General features: G+C 33.6%; 1 protein-coding gene across 4 annotated transcripts in view; it reads right to left on the reverse strand.

Annotated features, from left to right (window-relative positions):
* Window positions 1–26,273, reverse strand: part of LOC145299393 (dihydrofolate reductase-like) — a 65,934-nt gene that overhangs the window by 16,827 nt on the left and 22,834 nt on the right. For all 4 annotated transcript variants that reach the window (XM_080144399.1, XM_080144398.1, XM_080144400.1 and 1 more), the window contains exons 2-3: window positions 5,147–5,196; window positions 124–229 (exon numbers count right to left, since the gene is read on the reverse strand). In XM_080144399.1, coding sequence (XP_080000525.1) covers window positions 124–229; window positions 5,147–5,196 — 156 coding nt within the window. The remainder of the gene's footprint in view (window positions 1–123; window positions 230–5,146; window positions 5,197–26,273) is intronic.

Genomic DNA, 26,273 nt, shown 5'->3' on the forward strand with positions numbered 1-26,273 from the left:
CGACAAATTTATCGTTCCATCCTGTATTTTTTGTTTATCAAAAAGTTGTATCAAAATGTTCGTTTGTTTTGCTTGAAAAAAAAAATAAAATACATAAATAAAAATGAATTTTATCATACTTACGTCATAGTTGTGCTTAGGACAATGTTGATTCTCTTTTGAAGAGGGAAGAATTTCTTTGGAATGCTCTCAAATGTCTTTCTTCCCATAATCACAGCGTTCATCTTTTCTGGAAAAATTAATGACAACAATCACAGATGGATAAAAGGTAATCAAAAAATTATAAACAACAATTACGCCTCCGATTCATTTTAAACTATTTGTTTATCTGTAACCTCTTCAAAGATTAATTATTTCTCCTATGAAAATATTCCATTAACTAAAAAAAAAAAACAACTAGGTTAATGTTTCATTAACTAAATCAAAAACCAAAAACCAAAGGAGCAAGTTAAACTTAAAAAAAGTTAAACTAAAAAAAAAAAAAAAAAAAAAAAAAAAAAAAAAAGGATGTGGCAGTAAATGGGACAAAAAGATCAGTATGCTCAGAGTTAGTTTACAGTCAGTTTCAAGAAAGGGAGTGAATTTTGTGACAATTTATGACAAACACAGTTTAGTAACAGTCTTGGGTTTGCAATGATTGAGAACAGCAGTCAGTCTGACAGTGGAACACACGTGATTTGGAGCAGATTGAGATGAGTTGACATCAAGTGATGAACACAACCTCAGTAGATGACAATGTAGATGTGGACCTTGCTTTTTTTTAGCATGTTAAGGGTCGATGGTCTCACACTCACACATCAAGAGTGCAATATTTTATTTTATTTATACTTTTGAACCCATGTGTGCCCCCCTCGTTGGCAGTTGACAATGTGACAGATGGTGAGAAGACGAAGGAGAAGACTAGTACAGAAACAATGTTCAGGTTGACATTTGTTGTCAAGGAAGGTTTATCAACCCATCAAACAGATGAGATATCAACTTTTTGATTTAAAGAGGATGTGCCAATCATTTATCGTGGTTCATGCCTGAAGAACTACTGTGCCATGCCCAGGATGTAACAGCCCTCCAGAGACGTCCCCATAGCACTAGCACACTAACAGTATATATATATATATATATATATACTAGCATTCCAGCCCGGCGTTGCCTAGGTGTTTGGATGTGTGTGTTGAGAAAAAGAAAAAAAAGTGGTAGTAGAAAGACAGCCTCAAACCCGTACCGCAAAGGACGAAAAGAACGGGAAAAAAAACCCGACGTCTTTGCAGTTACGACCACCGCCAAACCTGAAGTGACTTATGTTTAAATTAAGGCTAGACAATCTGAACGAGAGGATATCTTTAAAAAATATTTGCAAAAAAGGCGACCCCCATCCCTGTAGAAAAGTGCCTAGTTGAAGATGAAGATATTAATGTTTTTAGCCAATTTTTCGATATTTATTGTATGAAAGGTCGAACTTTAAAATGATACTGATCTTGGTAAAATCTGTCACCTCTGTCGAAAGTTTTAGGCAGACATGCAAACATACATTTATATATTGGTAACTAAAAGTTTTCAACCCAAACTGATATAAAAGCTTGCCCTATCTCTGAATACCCTTTATGTAAAATTTCAAATGTTTAGACCAGAAATTGTATGAGTAATTTGGTAGAGACCGCAGAGCTCAAATTATTTTAACTTTGACCCCTTAAAATTTATTGTTTTGGGTAGTGGTGGGACGATTAATCGTGTATTTTGGGAGGTATCGGAATCGGAATCGCATCGTTAAAAAATACCTTAATTTTCCGATTCCTTCATTACGATTCTTTTATCCTGATGTTGAAAAAAAGAAAAAAAATGTCCTGATATTTCTAACGGCAAGAGAGAAATGTAGCATGTTATAAAAAGAAACCAAAGAAATTCATTATTAACAGGGCAATGCTTAGTGCCCTTCCCTTACAAGGTTCATTCATTCAGATCTATTGTGATCAAAACTACAAAAGAGTTAACTTGAAAAGAAGTATGCAGGGCTCTACATTACGAGTAAAAAAAAAAAAAACGCTTATCTTTTTGGCGACTGTTTTTTTTACTGACAAATCTTCTAATAGTGAATGAAAATGCTTTTTCAACTTATATTTTCTTAAAACGAGCAAAGTCAAATTATTTAAACAGTAAAAGGTTTAATAGAACAATATACTTTTTTTTTCTTTTTTTAAAAGAAGGCTTTTGAAAGAAATATCTCTAAAATGAAATTGATCACGTATTATTTCGCAAAATTTGGACAGTAGTCGGTTTCTTTTGAAGTTTCAAAAAAAACGACCCCATACCTATCTCTTCCAAACCTAAAGTTATTAAATAACCCCTTCGTTAATTTAAGGGTAATTAATTCAATTCAGTCAAGTTGTTTTTTTTAAATTTCATTGAAATAAAATCCATTTTTTAATTTTTTTTCTCCAGAAAGATAAAACCCTGGATTTGATTATATTAAAAGCAGAATAATATAATCTTTTTTCTAGAATTTTAAATTGAAAATTAAAAAAAAAGTGTTTGACGCAGTTTTTTGCCGAACGAAAAAGAAATTAATATATATTTTTTAAAAGGTGTGGTAATCAATTAATTTTTATGTCTAAATAATATTTACGATTAATTAAATAATTTCATTTTAAAAAGTATTTATAAATAGAATTTTACTTAAGACTTATAGTAGCAATATTGAACCGCATCAACCATGTGTGAATTGAACACAGTCAACCAAAAAAAAAAAAAAATTCAAAAGAAATGCATATTTGCATTTCATTGTGTAAACTTTTATACATTGGTTTCAAAAATTAAATTCTATAAGTTTTTTTTTTTTTTTGTTAACTACTGGTTGGTACAATTTACCGCTCCATCCCTTTATATTTTTTTCTTTTTGTCTTTTTTAGCGGATTATTTTCAATTAATTATCCAAATAAGTGACTAGCTTTAAAACAAAATTTAATAGTAATTTATTTGTTTACAGATAAACTGAATTTTCTAATATCGCCTCAAAGTCCAAAAAAAAGTCTTGCATGGAAACTTTTTGAAGTTTTGCAAAGTCTGTCAAATTAAAATATCGCGAGGAACAAAACCATCTAACATGACCACAACCAACATGTTAAAACATTTAACTATGAAGCATCCAAATGAATTGGAGGAGCAAAATAAAAAAGAAAAGGAACAAAAAAATTACCAACTAGTCACTCAGAGCAGTTTTATTAGTTAGAGTCGAAATCGCAGTGTCTTTTTTTTTTTTGCCTAAGTCACCAATTTTTTTAACCTTCCTTAACTTCAAAGAGTAAATACAATATATACAACTAAAAAAATAATTTTTAAAAATGCTGATTCTATTCATGAAAAATTCTTTTAACTAGAAATTAAAACTTAGGTAAAGATAGCTGACTGACAGCAACAGGAGCACTGGTTAACTACTGAACCACATGGAAAGGTGTGGGGGAGGAAAAAAGGAAATTAAAGGATGATAATAAATTATGATAACCGTCTTTGAAAGGCACTAAACTCCTAAAATTTACTTCTTTAAAATTTCAGGCGGCATTCCCGGGCGATTTTAAAGCACTCTCTCTCCAAAAAAAAAAAAAAAAAAAAAAAAAAATTTAATTTTTAAGATTGGGAAAGATATATTTATTATAACCGAATTCCTGTATGATGACTGGATCTACTTTATTGGACGTTAATTTGTGAGATAAGTAATTTTTCAATGTTTAATGTTTTTAAAGTTTCAATTATCAAGTAAATTTTTTTAATTGCGTTTTTTTGTTCAATTTATTTATAAAAACAAAAAAGGGTTTCAAATGTATTTTTCAAGGTAACAAGCTTCGAAATAAATCTAATTAAAAAAAATCACTTAATTTTTAATTTCGACAACCCTGAGAATTTAATTATTAAAAAAATATTGAAATGTGACATTTTTTTTATTTAACATTTCTATTAGTTCAATTAATATTCTTTCGATAATTCATTTCACTCAACAAACTTCACCATTTTTTGTTTTGTTTTATCTTTTTCTGTAATTTTAGTAACTATTTTTGCTCAATTTTATCTAGTATTTCATTTGTTTTTTATAGTGGTATAATTTTTATATGTGTTCCTTTGATATACCCTATTTCAAAATTAGTTTGGCTAAACTTATTCTTCACGTTAGAAACAACGTGTAAAAGTAATGAAAAAGTAAGAAAAAACAATAGGTGTTAACTACTCTTTGTGAATTATGGAGGTCTGAAGAACTGCCGTCACAAATACAACTATCAATAGCCAAACAAAAAATCGTTTTTGAAATTCCTTTACTTGTAACTTTTCGCTATACTTACCTTTTGGTATAAAACACAAAAACTTTCGATTAATGGTATTTCTCAAATATGGTCGTTAACTTTGGAAGGGTTATTCTGTATCTACGGCGCCATGTCACATTGTTTTTTTCATTACGCACGTTCATTTATAAATTATTAAATTAAATATTTATCTTTTTTTATATTTAATTAGTATATATTTTCTTTCTCTTCCGCTATATATTTTTTATTTAATTCATTAAATCTGTAAATTATGAGGACCAAAATAATGAATCGTGTTAATTTATTCTCTAATTTTCTTGTTTTTGTTCTGTTATATAAATTCTATTTTATTTGTTTTTTCTCTGAAGGATAAATTCTATTTTCTTTGTTTTTTTTTTCTGTATTCCAATTAATTAAAATAAATTTTCTCTAAAATAAATTTTGCTAATTTTTCCGTTTAGTTTACTATATAATAATTTTATTTAAACCAAAACACGACGGTGTAGACATAAAATATCTCTTCCAAAGTTAGGGAACATATTTGGGAACTACCGACCATAAGTATAAAACTACCTGGTATATTTCAAAACAATAATTCCCTAGGAATCGGAATCATACTTGGTATCGGAATCGTTAATCAATATTTTCCTGGAATCGGAATCGGAATCGTATAAAAATAAGGAATCGTCCCAACACTAGTTTTGGGGTCAAATCAAGTTATTAAGTTAGATTCCTGTCCAAGGAACCTATATCTAAAATTTCAAGTGTTTAGACCAAAAATTGCCGGAGGAGTTTGGTAGAGTTCTCAAAAGGTCATATCATTGACAAAGATATATTAATCCTTTCAAAAAATTAAAACTTACCTGGATTTTCTGTTTTTGTGGTGATATTGGTAAAATATGACATTTCTTTTCTGGAAGAAATTAAAAGTTACGACCCAAGTTAGATGTCTTATTGTGATAAAAAAAAAAAAAAAAAAAACACTTTAAAAATGAATGAAAAAGACTAAAAAGAACAAAATAAAAAGTTGTAGTCTTGCAGGCCAGTAATAGTCAAGACATGACGATTTTAAAAAGTGTGCAAGTAAAAGTATGTTACAGAAGTATACGTCATGATTCTGGGGCCATATCTGCCACAAATTGCAACCTATCCTGTGTTAGATGTAACTGTAGTCTCTAAAATGGGTATATAAGCTTACCTCATAACAAAAGTAAAATTAAAGAAAAATAGTCAAAATACTACAAAGATAAGTTTGAAATATGTACCTATTTTTACTATGCCTCCCCACGGGACAGAGTTAGACACCAAGGTCGTTTTTTAACGTGGAGAAAAGGTACAAAAATAAAAATTGTCTCAGTCGTGAAGGATCCCTCCTCCACCGAAAGAGAACAAGATGTAAAAAAAATTCAAGCATCCAACTCCACAGGTGGTTTTGAGAAAAAAAATGGGAAAATGGTATTATTGGTTCCAAAATTATCAGAATAATCTCCCTTGAGTTATTCTGACCACTATAAGGGAAATGTGCTCTTCTGTCTAAAAGTTAAGAAACATTTCCTTACGTCTACAGAAGATGGAAAGAGATCTTATCCTCTTTCTGTCTGCTCCTTCAACGTTATCAAACAACATTTGATTGGCTGTAATCTTTGCATAGCTTTTACAAAGCTGGGTGTTTTTTCCGTAGCAATTGCATAGACACTCAGACAACAATGAAATAAGTCACATTTATATATCTATTGCTCTGAGAGTTGGTGATTTAGTGGTTAATGACACAAACTGACGACATGAGTGTCCCAAGTTCAAATCCAGTTCGTTCCAGATAAGAAAAAAAAAATCACTTTCACTGAGGATGTTGACAACGTACCTGATGCCTTTCTAGGAAAAATTCTGACTACAAAAATATTGAGGAAACTACTTTAAAAGGTAATCTTTATTTATCTTAATGAGTTTTCTTATTCCGTCACATACATAGACGCTGTCTGTCTGTTTTGAAACTTTGAGGCCCATGATTAGTTATCTGTCGATCGGCTTTTTTAGAGTATCAAAAAGCAAAAACATTAGAACTACGTATTATGCTAACTGACGGTTCCACTTAAGGTCTTTTGAAAATTACAAAAGAAAACAATCATTTTGTTATCAGTTAAATAAATGCGGTAAGTGATTTTTTTTTTTTTTTTTTAGAAATTTACATTTCATTAAAATATTCTGTGAATGAAGCAATTAAACATTTCTTTTCAAACTTCTTTGCACAACAAAAAAAAAAAAAGTGAAAAATTTATTAAAAAAAAGGAAAAAAGTTTAACGTTTTTTTTAAATCTTTTGAACCCTAACTTTGCAGACTAACTAGTCACTCAGACTAAAGGACTGTAGGGGCTTGGTCGACACTCACCGATGCCTGGTATCAGTCGTAATGTGAGCATAGGTAAATGTTTCTCAACCCCTAACAAAAAATAGAAAGGTTGTCAGAAACAGCATTAAGGCAAAGGCGATTTCGAAAGTTCAATAAATGACTTTTAATTAACATAGAAATAAACAATTACCAAAATTTTACTTTTTTATATAGAAATAAAGAGGTAAATTAATACATTAAATAAGAACAAACATTAAAGGATGATTAGTATATAAGGTAAATATACCGATACGCTACAACAGAACACTGACCATTCTAATTTAGTGTTTTTATGAGTAATCGAGGTCGCTGACAACGAATCTGATAATCAAACTCGTTGCAAATTTACAGTTTGCATGGTATTAACCCCTGAATCCAGGGACTATTTTCCGCCATTTTACAGATTCCATTTACGCTACGCGCGAGCGCATGATAATATAAACGACGGCTGTTGAATGTGCCTTCTTCACGTAGCAAACTGCCTTTTCATATGGTTTACGAATCTGTTGTGGAACATTTAAAATTATATGAAAAAGAAAAAAAGCACTCCAAGTGGGGGGGGGGGTAATATAGGAAAGACATTTCCCCCCCCCCAAGAACATAGAATTTTCAAACTTTTTTTTTTTCATTGGCAGACAATTTAAAATTCGAAGAAAAAGTTATTTAAAGCAAAATTTAAAAAAAAAATACATAGTACGAGAGAGTGAAAAATTTTATAACTTATTTCAAATTAAAATATTAATTTTTTATTAAATTAAATATTAAATTAGTAATTGAAGCTATTTTGTTATTATATTTTTCTACTTGTCTTTCAATTTTTCTTTATTTTCCAGTTAGTTGTAATTTTACTAATAAATCTTCCATTAGCCAAATTTGGCATCTAAGTGCATTTATTCAAATTATATTGTTTTTTGATTTACAACTGCATTTAGTGTTTTAATGCCATAGAAACATTCAAACTACTTTCCTTATTTAAAAACAAGTCAAGGAGTAAAACTTAATTCAATACTTAACTCCATCCTTTTATTTTAATGCATTAATACTGTATTTTTTATTTGTTATTTAACCACAATTTTAAAATTTTCTTTTAATCAAAATTAGCACAAAATAAGTCTACTCCCCATGCTGAGACATAATTACAATATCATATTTATTGTAAGGAAGATTTATTTTTTTTAAACTTTAGCACCTAGAAAAACTTTGGGTTTGTATTACTATACACAGTGTTTACCAATGTATTTGAAAATTACAAATGGCGCCAGACTCTGCTGAACACAGTAAGTTTGGGAAAATGAGTTAAAAAAAATTTTTTAATTATACAAAATACTGTTAAAAACCCACCAAATATATGTCAGCTTATGTCATGGTAACATATATTGAGTCAGTTTCTAACAGCATTTTGTATAGTTTTTTTTTATTTTTAACTCCTTTTCCCAAACTTACCATGTTCAATAGAGAGTCTGGTGTCATTTGTAATTTTCACATACATTGATAAGCACTATGTTTTTTTAGCTAAATAAACATTTTACATTAAATAAAAACACTAAAAAATTATCCAGTTAAGTAGAAAAGCAACTTATCTTGCCTTAGATAACATTTATTTGTTATATATTTGTTTTTTGACAACTTTTTTCGAATCCATGTGTATAATAATACAAACCCAAAACTTTTATGATACTTATTTTTATAGCTGGCTTTGCTTGGATGCTACTTATGTTTGCTTGAATTTTTTAGGTTGTTATTGTAGTTGCATAATGGACTTATATTAAACTTTTTATCCTTATAAAATATATAGATAAATTTCCGAAAATCTATAAAAAGACCCCCTCCCGAGATGCCTAAATACTGACCACAGACTGAAAACAAGTAGAAACATAGATGCACATAATACTGAACGCAACATGTAATCAAAATATTCATGAAAGACAAGCCTCTTCTTATTCCTTACTTTCTTGTTTGTAAAGTTATTGATTATTTACCTAAACTTTATTTTGTGCTATTGTCTGATAATTCCTCACTCTTGTTGCGGACCAGGATATAATAATACCCTAACTCGCTACAAGAAAATAATGAAACGAATGGAATTGAAGGAAACAAAAACTCAATTGATGGATAAGATAAACGTGTCGTTTATTTACTGTTGAAAGAATGGATGTTTTAGATATAACGTGTTCGTGTTCATAACCATCGTTTGTTGCGGGACTGGTGTTGTAGAAAGAAAAGGAAATGCGTGTTCATCTCACTATCGTTTGTTCGCACGTGGGAAGAGAATTGAGTAATATAATGGAACGAGAAATGGCAGTCCATCGTGTAGACAAAGAAAAGGATAGAGGGTTGACATCAGTTAGCAGTCAGCTATGCGAAGGTACTCTCAGGGACAAGTTGTAGATAGAGAGAGAAAGAGTGTATGGTGTACATACTGTTTGTTAGCCTTTTGTCCCACATAATAGCAAGTGGTGTGAGGTACACGTGTGCGCGCACATGCCGAAAAGGCACGCTGTCGGTCTGCAGACACCCAGCTAGGAAGCTGATCTGAAAAGGGCTGGAAACAGCCTGTCTCTTCCTTTTATAGGTGTTTCCGGTGTGTCTTTTGCGCATGTATGGATTTCCTTTGAAAGGGGAAGTGACATTGTCCATGCGTGCATGTATGTGAGTACATGTGTGTACGTTAGCGTGTGTGTATATACACGTGAATGTGAGTATGTACGCGAATGTGAATATATGTACATGTGTGGACATGGGCGCGTATGTTTGTGTGCGCGTATGTATATGACAAGTAATATAGCTTGAAATGTGAACGTGTTTTTTTGTGAGACTAGGAAAGGCTCGCGCACTCTTTTGAAGTTCTTAAATTATCATTCCTTGACTAAGTATGTTTAAACATAAGACCGATAATTGCTGTAAGTATATGGTTCCTTATGTATGATGTTACTATAATTGGAAATTTCTTTTTTTCTTTTTTAAATATCGATTTAAAAGGGCTCGTTACTTTGCCTCCAGACGACTAAATATTTGTATGTCGAAATATTAACATAGATCCTTATAATCCTGAATCCTATCCTAATTCCTGTATATCCTAATGTTTATTAATACGGTATTTTTGTAGGTTAGATCATCTCTTGTTCTAACTGGACAAAAACCAATTGCCCTCTCCCCAAGCTGCTATAAAAATCACATACATCACACTTTGCATCATGGGAGAGGGTGTTTATCTTCCAGTTCTTGACCTTAGAAGACAGGAATTGATAATAAACATCTATAGTTATCTGTTAGTGGACATGCATCATCTACAATATATACCTTTACTCTATAGATTTTCTAAAAGTTGAATACTCGTAGGAGATGCCCTTTTCTCTTCCTTGCAACCTCTATCTCACAGAAGAGATGTTGCGAGTCTGTCTCTGATGTATCGTTATTTTCATGGAAAGTGTTCAACTGAGCTTCAATCTATGGTCCCCCCTCGCCAAACTTTCACAAGAAACACTCGTCTAGCTGTAAACACTATCAATAATTCCCCCCACTCTTTATCTGTGCCTAAACCTAAACGTAGATTCCATGAACAAAGCTTTTTTATTAGAACTGCACGCCTGTGGAATTGTCTTCCGTTTTCCTGCTTTCCAGCTGACTACAATATGGTTGTCTTCAAGTCTAAAGTAAATAAGTTCTTGATGAGCCGTTCCATATAATTATCAAATTTAACAAAGTTTCATTACTAATGATTATTATATTGTCTAATTTCTACTGTACACTCTTTAACCCTTATCCTTGAGTGGCCTCTTGGCCTTGATAATGTGTTGATGCCTATAAAAAAAAAAAAAAGAAAAAGTCCAATGTGAACAAGTTCTAATTGAATCGTCCCCCTAAGTAATCCAAGTTACAAAATTCCCACTGTTTACTATGCTAAAATCACAATGACTAATGTATACCTATTAACCCTTATCCTCGAGTGGCCTCTGGGCCTTGATAAGTGGTGACACCCATGTAAAAAAAAAAAAAAATACTTATTAGCCATAGTTTGAATTTATACCTAAAGTTATACTAAGTAGAAACTTTATATTTTCTTTCCCTTAGATGGGTAAACATACTGGTGATTGTGTCCACATGAAAACTAAAATCTAAACTTTGAAGCTCATTTGAAATCGTACCAAAACTCCCTACACAATATTTTTATCAATGTGTTTATTAATCCGCAAACCTTATTTAATCCTCGTTTAACTCTAGTAGATATTAACCTTAAATCTACACCCATCATACATAGAAGCCTTTCCACTCATAACATGTGAATAACCATATCTTCAAATCTTAATCTTACTTTGAGGAGTAAATTCATAGCAGATACTAACTACCTTGGACATTAACGATTAACTATTATTGTGTGGGTGTAGAAATACCTGGCTTTGAAACCAGGCGCAGAGCAAACCCTCTCGGTTCTGATGGACCTGTAAATCTCATCAGATCAACCATCTAGAAGGAAAACTGATGTCAAACCTGTGCCACTGACCTCATACATCTTGGCACCAAACGGGGAAGGGAGGCCTTTGACAGGGTATGGCACAATGGTCTTCATGAAAATCAGATCCTATGGTATTATTGAATGAATACTTAATTAAATCTTTCTTAAATAAGAGAAGAATCCAGGTTGTCTTCGATATTTGTATGTCAAAATATTATATAAATGCGGGTATACCTCAAGGGTCAATCCTTGGACTTATTTTTCCTGATATTCATAAATGGCCTCTCTGATAAAATTGTTTTTGAGATGGGTATATTTGTTGATGACATCACGCTTTATAACAGACACGAGACGAAAATGAATGAACATGTATCCAGAAACGCTAGAGGAAAACCTCCAATCTGTAGTAGAATGAAGACCAAGCTCCTTTCCTTTAAAAAAAAATTTTAAAAACCCTGCTTAATCAAGAATAGCCGTGGCTAATGACACATTACTTGAAAGTACTTTGTTCAAACTTCTTGGCTTAACGTTCACAGGGAACATGAATTGGAAAGATATATTGAGCATTGCCAAGGCTGCTGCAAAGAAGGCAGGCTCTTTCTACTGTGCTAGAAAGTTACTTACACCTGAGAGTATTCTGTACTCCTACAAGGTCACCATTCGGCCATGTATGTAATATTGTTGCCACATTTGGACTGGTGCATTTGCTACTAGTCTCTCCCTCTTAGACAGGGTTCAAAAGAGTCGGCAACCTAATAGATCCCGCACTATCGACTACGTTTTAACTGCTTGCCCCATCGATGAAATGTTGCATCCCTCTGCCCTTGTACCTCCTCAATGTAAATACCCCCAACAAATCCAACAAGCAGTAAAATCTCACCCCTACACAGTAAAAATCCCTAGATGTAAGAAAGCCTTCTACTCTAATAGTTTCTTCTCCAGAACTGCTAGACTTTGGAATTCCCCGATTGATTCCCTGACTGTACTGACATGCAGAAGTTCAAATGTAAAGTAAACAGACATCTTGCTGCTCAACTCCCTACATAGTATCCCTGCAATGCATGTCCCATATAGTAGTCCTGTACATCAAAGTAGCACTGTCCTCGTGTGGGATGAAAATGCAATAAAAAGAAAAATTTTTAAAGGTTAATTCTAAATATACGTCAAATTTCATGTTGAGACAAAGATATAAACATTCAAATTTTTTCAAGATTAAAAAAAAAAAAAAAAATATTGTTCTATTGTCTGAATAATTTTACTGCTTGTTTTATTCAAAAGAAAAACTAAGAATTGGAAAAACATTTTTCAATTTGTCGGTGCAAAAAAAACACAATCGGCAAAAGATTAGCATTTTATTATTTCTAGTCGCCACTTTACTTGCAATAATTTCCCACACTATCTGTGCCTAACCTTAAATGTGGATTCCATAAACAAAGCTTCTTTCTTAGAACTGCACGCCTGTGGAACTCTCTCCCATTGAACTGCTTTCCAGCTGACTGCAATCTGATTGTCTTCAAGTCTAACATAAACAAGTTCTTGATGAACCGTCTCCCTAAGTAATCCAATTTACAAAATTTCCACTACTTATGTTTACTATGCTATAATCATAGCGACTAATGTATACCCATTAACCCTTATCAAGGCCCGGAAGCCACTCGAGGATAAGTGATGATTCCTGTGTGTAAAAAAAAAAAAAATAGCCTTGGGAATCTGTGTTTACTAGCAGATATGCCAGCCGTTGCCCGGTTGTAAAATATGCATAAATATTACATTTTAATTTACGCAGAATTTTTATTTACTATAAACAGAATTACCGTAAGTATTGAACATAACGTTAAATTCTTTTAACAAAAAAAAAAAATAAATAAATAAATAAATAAATGAGAAAGAAAAAAAAATGAGAAATGGACAGAAACTGAAACACATGACTACAAGTATTGTTTTTTTCTAAACCGTTCACTCCTTGTAAGAAAAAAAAAATACTCGAGTCGAGATCAAAACCGTAACCTAAAGACAATGAATCAAGTATGATAATCATTAAACTAGTTTGACATGACTTTTAAATAGTGTTTTCAAACCAACTCATACTTAGCATAAGGAAGCTGTCATACTTCATGACTGCACGTGCGCAGTCATGAAACAGTTGAACATAAAAATCCAGTGGCCTTCCACGTACCAATTTTTCAATTTTTACCCCTTAGCAGTCCCTTTTTTCAGGATGAAAACGGATTAAAACATTTTCCAGATGTCTGAATATCCTATATACCGAATTTTAAATCTGTAGATCAAATATTTATTGAGTATATAGGTTGAGAAATGTCCTCACACACACACACACACACACTCACTTTAATAGAATAAAAATTGAATGTTTGCAGAGGCTTTCTATACCTGCATTGCTTTCTTTGCATAAAATGAAATCAAACTAAATATAGCGCATATTATTCACCCTTATGCCTAGCAGCTGTGGTCCAAAATTCATAATTAGTTTAGGAGTAAAATGTACACATACAAATATCTAACTTTAGCTTAAACACAGGTTCAAGTAGTGATTTAATGAAAATGATTTTTGTGGAGTGCCAGCAACCATTGTAAGAAAGTAATAAGGAACGCAAGAGAGTTGTATGCTCAATCTGTTAAGTCCAAAGTAGCTGAGCAGCGGCTTGGTTCCCACCAGTTTTGGCAAATAGCAAACAGAATCCTGAACAGAAGCGTGTGCTCCATCCCAACTATTATCAATGGACCTGAGGTAATCTCGTCAGCATCAGACAAAGCCAAACTCTTTGTCAAGAACTTTGCAGCTAATTCTACCCTTTGCGACCAAGACCGCCAACCCCCAATATTTCCTCCTGTATCAGAAAACACGCTATGTGATATACGTATATCTGTACATGATGTTGCGAAGCTAATCAAAAACCTTGATTCGAGTAAAGCAACTGGCCCTGACGGTATTCCAATTATAGTACTCAAAAAACTTCAACCTGAACTAGCGCCCATACTTACAAAACTGTTTAAACGTTGTCTTAAGGAGAATAGTTTCCCATCTCCCTGGAAAATCTCATCAGTATGCCCTGTATTTAAGAATTCAGGTGATCGCTCATCCCCCTCTCAGTACAGGCCAATAAGTCTCCTGTGCGTCATGAGTAAGTTGCTAGAATCTGTGTTAAATACAGAAGTAATCAACCATCTCAACAAAAATAACCTTCTTAGTGACACTCAATATGGTTTCCGTTCTGCTAGATCTACAGCAGATGTCCTTACAGTTATATCGCATAGGATTAGCAAATCTCTCGACGGTGGCAATCTTTCTAGGGCAATTGCTCTTGATATATCTAAAGCCTTTGATAGGGTATGGCATAAAGGTTTACTTCATAAGATCGCTAGCTATGGTATAGCTGGAAAAGTCTTCTCAATTATTAAATCATTTCTTTCTGATAGGTTCATAAGAGTAGTAGCTGAGGGGCAAAAATCAGAAGCTCACAGTATTAATGCCGGTGTCCCTCAGGGATCCATCCTGGGCCCAACTCTTTTCCTGATCTACATTAATGATCTTCCAAATCATATCCTTACATCATTTGTAGACATTTATGCTGACGACACTACCATTTATGGTACCACATCTAAGACAGTAAACGACCAAGTTCTCTCTAATTCTCTCTCCTCTGATCTTGAGCACGTAGTACAATGGGGAAAGGAGTGGCTGGTTACTTTTAATGCATCTAAAACCAAGCTTCTCTCTTTACATCATCAACATTCTAATCCACATTTGTCATCAATTGAAATGAATGGCTCTCGTCTTCAGGAGGCCTCAAGTTTTGACAAGCTTCTGGGCTTGACCATTACTCCTGATCTTAAATGGAACACGTACATCAAATCTGTTGCCAAGGCCGCTGGAAAAATGGTGGGATCTTTCTATCGATCCGGTAGATATCTCACTGCTGATGCTATTCTCTATCTATATAAGAGCCAGGTACGTCCAAGGATGGAATACTGTTGCCACATCTGGGCAGGAGCTGCTAGAAAGGACTTGTCCTGCCTTGATAGAGTTCAAAATAGACTTCGTAGCCTCGTAGATGTCCTTTTTTCCTCCTTGCAACCTCTATCTCACAGAAGAGATGCTGCGAGTTTGTCTCTGATGTATCATTATTTTCATGGAAAGTGTTCGACTGAGCTTCAATCTATGGTCCCCCCCTCGCCAAACTTTCACAAGAAACACTCGTCTAGCTGTAAACACTATCAATAATTTCCCCCACTCTTTATCTGTGCCTAAACCTAAACGTAGATTCCATGAACAAAGCTTCTTTCTTAGAACTGCACGCCTGTGGAATTGTCTTCCGTTTTCCTGCTTTCCGGCTGACTACAATATGGTCGTGTTCAAGTCTAAAGTAAATAAGTTCTTGATGAGCCGTTCCATATAAGTTATCAAATTTACCAAATTTTCATTACTAATGATTACTATATTGTCCAATTTCTACTGTACACTCTTTAACCCTTATCCTTGAGTGGCCTCTGGGCCTTGATAATGTGGTGATGCCTATGTAAAAAAAAAAAAAAAAAAAAAATTGAATTCAAACTTGGCACACCTAGGTTTTCAGTCCGTGCCGTTAACCACTTGGCCACCATTACCTCCATATGAATAGATTGCACAGCATTTTTCTAACCAATATATATTTTCAATAACTACAATTTGACTGTTATATTAAAATTTTATCTTCCAAGCCAAAAAATAAACAGCCTGTCTCATTCCTGAGGTGCACTGTCCCAGGCATTACCACCTTGTTATTGTTGCTATTGTATGGCATTCACTCCAGGCAGGCTGAACAGACTTCCTTTGGAGGAGAAAGTGTCAAGGGGATATTAAATTCACAGGTAGCCACCAGTCACCTTTTTTGGGGGATGAAGATTGGTTTGTTGCCAATGGCCTAAAGGCACTTCTATTGGAGAGTGCTAGTGGATCTATTATTTTTGCGTCTCTTCTCAGAGAAGTTCGTCCCCTTTCCTTTCTAAACTAGTTTCATGTTTAACTTAGCTGTAATAAAAAGCAGATAGTAACTTTTATACTTGAGCGACCTTTACGCCTTGATATGTGGTGGCTCCCTTATAAAAACGAAAAAAAAGAAAGATAAAAAAGTGATTTTTCACAAGTTTTACTTCGACTTGATTAACCCTAACCCTCCTTCGTATCATTTGATTGAAATGCATGATTCACAAGTCTTATATTTCCTCACCTTTTCATTTGCGTGTCTCCATTTATCTGCCTCCCTACAAAGAGTAGAGTTAGACACAAGGTCAGTTTTAATGTGGGGAAAAATCTGGATTCTCACTTGAATGTGACCAATTAAAAAAATTGGTAATCCAACTGTCTATATCAGATACTCAGATTTGAACTGATCCGATGTTAGTACGGTGGCAACCTTAAGCAGCAGTCTATTCCAGGGAGCCATTATATGGATGGAAAATGTGACTTTTCATTGGTTTAGCCAAAATCTCGAATGAAACAGCTTCAGGTGGTGTCCTCTCAGTCCACGTTTGGGTGTAGGGATGAGAAGATCTCAAGAGAGGTTGTAACGGCCATGAAGGGGGTTATAGGCCAAAATTAGGTTGGCCCCCCCTCAGTCTTTGACGCTCCAGCTAAAAAAGGTTTAGCCTCCACAAACGGTTCTCGTAAGATAATGTGGAATTCATTTTTGATACGAAATCAAATTCCTCCTTGGCTTAGAATACTGAAGACATCATATAAAATAACGCTTTTGTCAGCTTTTATCACATTCTCACATTTTTTCCTTGGCCTTTTGAACTGAACCTGCTACCTCAACTGTTCTACATTTCCTAAAACTCTTATCCATTCTTTGGATGTAGTTATACCATCAAAGTCTGACACACATCTCTTTATGTTGTCCAAATTTAATTTTCCATTTTGTTGGATATTTGGCAGGGACACCAGGAAGAGAAGCATTCGATGGGTTGCACACACACACAGCTCCATTCCATATAAGAAATAAAAGGCTTTCCACTATTGGAATGCATAATTTGACCAGAAATATCGGTCAAAGGATTAAAACAATAGACAATAGGAAATAATAAACATTCCAGGGTAAAAGAATGTTTATATAAATCGACACAACAGAAAGCAAGCAGTCGTTCACAGAGCAAAGACAAGCTCACACATTTTCTTCACTGTTAAAACATTCACACACCCCAGTCACACGTCTTCACTGATGTCAACACCGTCATAACTAAATTAAAAACTTGTCACTGTGAAATAAATAAAATATTATTTATAGATCAGCAGTGTTGTGCTTTATTTGCTGTCAGTGCGTATATATCGTAGACCAGTGACAAAAGCAGATTTAGCAATTATATAGTCTAAAAAGCACATTTGAATTACCGGTCACAGCAAATATATAACACTTTGAGGTTATCTATAATATAAATCTCACCTGTCTGTTTAAATGTATGTATGTTTGTATATCTGCCTAAAACTTTCAGAGGCGACAGATTTTCACGAGATTGGTATTGTTTTGAAGCTCGACCCTTCGGACCACAAATATCGAAAAATTGCCTAAAAACATCCATTTCTTCACACTAAACTGGGCACTTTTCTACAAAGAGGGGGGTCGCTTTTTTCACCGATATTTTCGTCATTCCCTCTTTTCAATTGACTAGCCTTAATTTAAACCTTCACCACTGCCGATTTGACAATGGACACAATGACATCACTTTTTTTTTTTCATGTTCTTTTCCTCCTTCACAGTACCGGTTCGAGCCTGGGTGACTACTACCGCCCACTTTTTCTTTAACACACACCTACAAACAGCCGGGCAACACCAGGCACCCAGGCTAGTAAGAAATAAGTCTGTTTTTAAAACTACACATCCATTGTATCATTCTCCAATCATTTCTCCTCATGCAACGCATGTCCTCAACCTTCACTGGTCAGGTTTCGTTGTGTGCACATGCCTTCCCTTGGTCGCCAGTAGTAACACTGCTGGGTTATTTTTTTTTATTTTTTTTTTTTTTTTGTTATTTCACCCTCAAATTTGGATGTAAAGAGCTACTATATGTGACCACAACTACAGGAATACTATTTAGCGAGTTGAACAGCGAGATGTCTGTTCACACTACACTTGAACATTTGCATGTCAGTACAGTCAGGGAGGCAGAGTTACAAGAGTAATATAAAAAGGTAATAAAAACTTTGATAACCTCAATAGATTTGTCATCTAGTTTTTTTTTTTATTATTTGTACTGTTTTGTTTCTTTTGTTTCTTTTCTTTTAAACTTTTTTCAAATGAAAAGAAAATTACTTGTGTCACAGTATGCTGCATTAAATACAGCAAAATTATTTATAGACCATTGTTGTCATTTACCTCAGACGTCATAGACTGCTCTAATTTTTAAATCTTTATATTTTAAAGTTGTTTTTTCTGTTTTCAAATTTTTTTTTTACTGTTTTTTTTGTTTTTTTTTAATAAAAAGCTCATCTTAAACTCTTTATTTAAACTCTTATTGGCAAAGATGTTGTATAATTAACTAAGAAATTGAAAACAAGCAAAATATATAACAAATAACGGTAACCAAACGCAAGAAAAATTAATTTTCTACAAACCTGCATAGTTTTAATTTACTGAAAGTGTTTTAAAATGTAATATTTTCAGTATACAAGGGACATTTCAAAAATGCCTTCTATTTCTTTTATTCTTCCCAGATGGATCTGAAAGGATTGCAAATTGCATTGTTCTGATGACTGAACTTATGCATTCATGACCTGAAATTTTCATCTCTCTGTTGCAGATATTGATGATGTAAGACACTAAGAAAGCAACTCCTGTTATAGACGTGTATCAGAAGCAGAGAGGACTCATTGAATTTTTCTATGCAGCAAAAATTAAAATGATCAACATTCACCGGCACCTGTTGAACGTTTACGGAGTCAATGCAGTTGATGTCAGCAAAGTTAAGAGATGGGTTTGTCGATTTCAAAGTGTTGACAGAGATGAGAGTGACAAAGCGTGCTCTGAACTTTTGCGACAGAGTTATCAAAAGAGGTTGGCAAAAGTGCGTTGAGAATGGTGGTGACTATGTAGAAAAATTATCAAAAATTCTAGAATGTTATATTTCCTCCCTTGGATAGTTGTAACTTCATACAAAATTTCAGAAAAATGTAATGAGTACTAATTGAGAACTTTGCTAACGGACGAGGGTAAATTCTAAATCAAAGTAATGTGAACCAATACATTATGGAGCACAAAAGGTCTTTCGTTTAATGGTACCACTCCTGTCTTTGTAGCTCTTAAACATTTTAATTTTTGAGTTTAAAATTAGGGGATCATATTTTTGGAATGACCCTCATAAAATCGCATCTATATCTGCCTCTTTAACGTATAAAATATGGCTGTTGTCAGCTGTGATATTTAGCTTCTGTTTCATAAATAACAGACTATCCAAAAAAAAAAAAAAAAATTTAATTTCAATAACTGCTATCAAATGCATTCAAATTTAATTTTTAACTGCATATTTTTAACTGACTGAAACTGTTTTAAAGCTTTTCTTTGTTTTAAATAACATGAAGTATGTTAAAGCTGTTGGCTTCACGTGGTTACACATTTTTTTTTTTTTAAGCTTTTAGTATTACTTCCTTCCATATTTTTGTTGGTCTTCTCTGAACTGTACCTGCTTCCATAACTGTTCTACATTTTTTTTTTTTTTTTAACTTACGTTCACCCCTAACAAGACATATCGCCACTTGGACATTATGGGGCTACTATTTGGGACCATACCTAGGAAAGATTAACAAGATATTAGTTCATGTAACATTTAAATTTTTGCATACCAGTACAGCCAAGAAAGCAGGAAGGGAATTCCAAAGTCTAGCTGTTCAAGGTAAGAAACTTGAAGAGTAGAAAGCTTTCTGGCAATTAGGGACTTTGTTGCAATATTTTTGTCTTATAATGGGGTATGATTCCGCACAGTCAGGAGATTCTATTTATAAACGATGCTGCTAGGAACTGACGAATCGAATTAATTCACATTCTGCTACCAACCAATCAGAAACCAGAATTACTCCATAAATATTAAACCTTTCTGTAGCAACTTCGCATAGGTTTTCTTCGTGTCAATATGGGAAGAATATTTTGCACTAGATTCCAACTCAAAAACTGTCTGAGAACCAGTCATCTCCAGGACATGAGTAGAACAACTAACCATCGGAAACTGTTCTGAAACTAAACATGGCTTACACTTCTAGAGGTTATGGACCCAAATCAAAATTCGAATTGTGGCAAGTGAAATTTTTAGGATATCTACGAATTCAAAAGCTACACAAAGTACTTCAGGCACAACTTGAAAACAGAAACGACCCTGACTTCATTGAAAAGAACGCAACTGTCTTTGCGGAATTAATACAGTGCTTAGATGACCGAAGTCTATCACTGATAATGAGAGAAGCCTTGGACGATGGCTGCAAATCATTAAGCATATTAAGAGAGCATTATTTATCGAAAGGAAAACCCAAAATTATTTCTTTATACACTGAACTAACCTCTCTAAAACGAATGGAAGCCGAAACTATTACTGATTATATTATAAGAGCTGAAACGACTGCAAATTCTTTAAAAATGTCTGGTGAAGTTAAGAGCAACAGTCTGTTAATTTCCATGGTCCTCAAGGGATTACCGAGTAATTTCAAGCCATTTACCACCGTGATAACCCAGAAAGAAAAACCCATGACTTTTAGCCAATTCAAGGTAGCACTCAGAAGTTACGAAACTGAAAAAATGATCACAGAAAAAAACGAATCCACAAATATCATGAAATTTAAAAATGCACACATAAAAACACCAAAATTAAATTATACCCATGCCAAGAATAAAAACCGCAACTTTGCCAAAAACAATTTTTCTCCTAAGAAAAGTACAAAAATTATTTGCTATAATTGTGGCTGACCTAAACACAAGAGTTTCCAATGTAGATATAGGCCTCCAAAGGGCGACTCCATTAAAAATGTGGAGAGTTCCGTTAGTGAACATACATTTTTATTTTCATTTTCATGTACGTTTAATGCTTCAACAAACAATAATAATTTTCTTGTCGATTGTGGGGCCACGGCACATGTGATTACAAAGGAATCTGATTTTATCAATTTTGATCCCTACTTTAAGCCACAAAATCATTTTGTAGAACTAGCTGATGGGAGTCGAGTAAATGATATCGTTTTGAAAAGAGGCGATGCAAAAATCTCGCTAAAGAACAATAATAGTACTTCTCCCAAAAGATAAACATGTTATTTCTACAAGATGGGTCTTTACAAAAAAAGACTACAGCATCAGGTGTTGAAAAGTATAAAGCTAGATTTGTTGCTAGAGGATAATCTCAGATTTACGGTATAAAATACTTTTCTACGTTTTCACCAACCACAAACCTAACGACAATCAGAATTTTTATTGTAAATCGCATTGCAATACGACCTAAACGTCCATCAAATGGACGTAAAAAATACTTATTTGAATGCCCCAATAGATATGAAATTTATATTATCCCTACAAAGGGATTTATAATGAAAAATAAAAATAGCGTGTGGCAACTTAACAAGTCATTGTACGGTCTAAAGCAGAGTGCTCCGTGTTGGAATACAGTATTTCATGATTATATGATTAAACAACAATTTAAACAATGCCCAGCAGACCCCTGTTTATATACCCAACACAAAGACGATAAACTACTGATTTTAGTTTTATGGGTCGATATTTTAATTGTATCAAATTGTGACATAATGTTGACCGATGTTAACAAATTAAGTAAAAGATTCAAAATGACCGATTTTGGCAAAATATCCTGGTTTCTGGGGATAGAATTTACTTAAAGTAAAGGACTTATGAATCAATCAAGATACATAGACAAAATACTATTTAAATTTGGAATGGGAGAATGCAAGAAATGCTCTATACCGGTCGAAAATGATATTAATAAAAATATATACACACACGATCTGAAATAATAGAGGATAAATTATACCGAGAAATCATAGGAAGTCTTATACATTTAATGACTGCGACAAGACCTGATATATGCTATACAGTAACAAAACTATCTCAAAAATTATCAAGACTGAAAATGAAGGATTTAAACAGAGCCAAACAAGTCCTTCGTTATTTAAAAAGGAACTAAAGAACAGAAGTTAGTATTTAAAAATATCAAAACATCCCCTAAAATTAGGATTTTCCAATTCAGATTGGGAAAATGCCGAAGATTGAAAAAGCATATCTGGATATTGTTTCAGACTCTCAGAAAATGGGCCTATTATTTCATGGAAATCTAAAAAGCAACAGATTGTATCTCTCTCTCTATGTGTGAAGCAGAATTTATCGCGATCACACACACGACCCAGGAAGCACTCTACCTTAAAAATATCCTAAACACTATTTTAGAGCCAGAATTAACTAAAAACCCCATAGTAATTAATTGTGATAATCAAGCCAGTATAGTCTTAGCACAGAACATGATAATCAACCAAAGATCTAAGCATATAGATATAAAATACCATTTCATAAAAAACGAGGTGAAAAAGGAATCCATTATTTTTAATTACATGTCATCAGAACAAAATATCGCTGATGTATTCACGAAACCCGCAACAAGAATAAAGTTAAAGGGTTTTTTCTCCAAACTTGTTGGGGGATTCGACTTAATAATTTTTTTTTTTTTTTTCACGGCCCTGTATGTATATAAATTTCTATATATTATAAAAATTTTTTTTTTTTTAATTTACAAAAAAATAGTCCTGGACAAGACGTTAAACTGAATCCATTTTGTTTGTATTAACACTTTAATCTACTAATGCGTAACTAATACTTTTACTGAAATTTTTTTAAAAAAGTCACTTTTTTAAAACCTGTTCTTTGTAATTTTCCTTTTTGACAATTGCATTTTGCATGCTTATTTTAAGGCGCGCATAAATTACAATTGACTTTTTTTTTTTTTTTTTCACATTAGTTTTCTTATTTTTCAAAAATGTCCTATATTTTTTTTTTTTGCATTGTTTTAATAACAAAAACAAAATGAATAAAAAAACTCTTTAAACGGGTACATATTGCATGTATGTTTATTTTATGTATATTTATTTATATGTACGCGTTTTTTCTTTCTCTTTTCCTACAAAACTGCATAATCAAATTTAAGAAATGGCTTCTTTTTCACACACTCACCCCTTTTTAAGGTTAAAATACCTTCCATTTCTGTTATTTCTCTTCTCTGTACACATATCTGTTTTGACATTTGAACACAATTAAAAATGGCGTCTTTTTACATGCTAAAATTTTAAGATCCAAATGATTTCTAATTTTTGTGATGTACAATTGAATATGAAAATATTTATTTTGGAACGGAACGAACACTAGGGATGTCCCCATTATAAAAATATAGGGGGGGGGCTGTTACAATATTTTGGAAAAATAATGGGGTAGTTATTTTATTGCCGCCCACATCGGCAATATTTGGCACAAGGCCTGGAAAGTGGGAACCCCACAGGCTCCCCTAAAGGAGGGGCACTCCTGCCATTTTAAAAATTGCCTGAGTAACCCCGTCGGCATTCCCCAGTCAGTACGCCTCAGGCAGCAAGCAATAAACTTGCCCCACCGGAAAGCCCGGTGACAATGCCTGGGGGGGTGGACCTCTTAGGTATTAACCAGGCGGTGTACCCCAGTCCAACAGGTGCTGGGCCGGTTCCCAGCCCCTCACCTGTTGGGCTGAGTGTCAAGTGACGAACCCTTAACTTGTACTACCCTGTCGCCCTGCAGCCGAAACCGCTAGGAGACATATCCCATCACACTGGAAGTATAATGGGGTATGATCCCACACAGTCGGGCGATTCTATTTATAAACAATGCTACTAGGAACTGACGAATCGAATTAATTCACGTTCTGCTACCAACCAATCAGAAACCAGATTTTCTCCATAAATATTAAACCTTTTCTGTAACAATTTCGCATGTTTTTTCCATCTCGACACGGTAAGAATCTTTTGTTCAGTGGAACTGTCTACTGCAAACCAGTCACCTCTCAAGACTTGTGTGGAACAACGAACCATCGGAAATTGTTCTAAAACTAAACATGGCTTACACTTCTAGACTAATACTAGTACCACAGAAGCCATCTTCCAGCTATTAGGGAGGTAAGATTCAGCAAGGCATTTTTTGTAGAGGTTGGAAAGTAAGCGACTAGCTCAGCTGAGCATTTCTTAATTAGTATAACAGGGATGAGATCAGGTCCACATGCCTTGGAGGTGTTATTTTTTTTTTATATCGCGGATATGAGAAGGGGTGATTTTTATATCATCTTGTATGCCACAAACAAATGCATTATGTCTACACTATTAGCCACTCTTATGTAACTTTATAAGATTTTAGACAGATTTAGTCGTTATAATAAAATCCTACATTGTATCTTAGGAGCACTATCATCACAATCTCCCCATCTTTAAATATAAAGTCCTCATACTGCCACCAGTCAACATCGGGAACTAGTACACTACTGCCACCAGTCAACATCGGGAACTAGTACACACATACACAGACTGCCCTGTCTACCTTCATAACTGGCTTAAACTCATACACAATTCATTATCCATTACAAAAATAATTTCTCCCTTATACAGTTCTGGCAATTCTCATTGGCTGAGAGTTGACAAATTGCTTATTCGGGAATATATATCTTAAATAAATGAACTTATTAGGCCTTAACAAACGTGTCCACTTTCTCTACACCCTGCAATCATTTTAACCTAAAACAAACCAAGTGTTTTTTTTTCCTTTTTATCCTAAATATATTGTTTACTATATTAATGTGTATTACACTTTTTTCTGCATAAACAAACAAGCATGTGAGCATGAACTTGTAGTTTTACAAACCAGCAAGCGAGCGGCAGACTATTGAAACAAATATACATGATAGAGAGTAGTGTTGTTATCGCAAGTATACACGGAAAAATAGAGAGAGAGAGAGAGAGAGAAGGAGAGGGAGAGTGAGAGAGGAGCATCATCATCATCATAGCCGTGTTAAACTTTTGTACTCATTTTATTTGGTTCACAAAGTCATTCACGCCCCCAATACGTTTTAAACGAGTTATTTCAAAGACCCGTAACATCATAAGTTCACCAGGCAACTAAAGTATTTTCTTTTTTCTTCACCTTTTCCTCTTAGCATAACACATTCGAGCCTGGCTACTGCAGGTAATTTTTTTTTTTGCATTTGAAAGGGTACTCAATGATATTTTTATTTTTTATAAGGGGTTGCTTAATTTCTTTAAATTTTTAAAAAAATTTTTCTGAGGGCTCGCATGAGTGAAAACTAATATTAAACGTTTTGTTTTTATTTTTAAACACATGTAGGTCACAAACCTGAATAACTTGTTTTTGCCTAATTTCCCACAATTTTATGTTCTTATAGATATATATACTGAAAAATGTCTGAACAATATTTCTTTCAAAATTATAAACATTTTCTGTTCACGTTGTCTAAAATTAAAATTTAAAAAGGTTTACATTTTTTCAAATTATAAACTGTTCTATTCATATTGTTTATAATATAAACAAAATTCTGTATATATTGTTTAAATTAAATAGTAAACTATTATTTATAAAAAAGTTCTGTTTATAGGGTTTCTTTTTCTTCAATATCATTCACGTGTTTGGTAACGTACAGGTGATTACAGGAAGTAATAGAGAGTTTGAGAGTATTTTGCCACCTAAATTCCAGTCTCGCCAACATAAATATCATACCCTGAGACATACCCTGCACGGGCCGAACGACGCTGCAACCAAATTTATTCATAATATTTGCACGTGCGAATCCTGACAGCGATTATCAAATTACCTTCCGGGTAAATGTTTTTAACAACCACACTCCCACTCACAAAATGGGGTGTCTATTTAGAAAGCCGTTCTTAACATGAAGAGGTTGGTGGTTTGGCTACAACAACAACAGCTATACTTTATTTTTTATGCGGAGATAGGGATGGGGTCATGCTACCACTGAGCAACGCCGGTTAACGGGTCCTGATAGTTTTAAATAAATGTAATTCACAAATATGTGCACAGAACTTTATGTTGAGATATGAAGGGATAAACATTCAAATTTTTTCAGACGTTTTTTTTTT

This window comes from Euprymna scolopes, chromosome 2 (genome assembly GCF_053919585.1).
Source record: "Euprymna scolopes isolate OS-2025 chromosome 2, ASM5391958v1, whole genome shotgun sequence".
Taxonomy (NCBI): Eukaryota; Metazoa; Mollusca; class Cephalopoda; order Sepiida; family Sepiolidae; genus Euprymna; species Euprymna scolopes.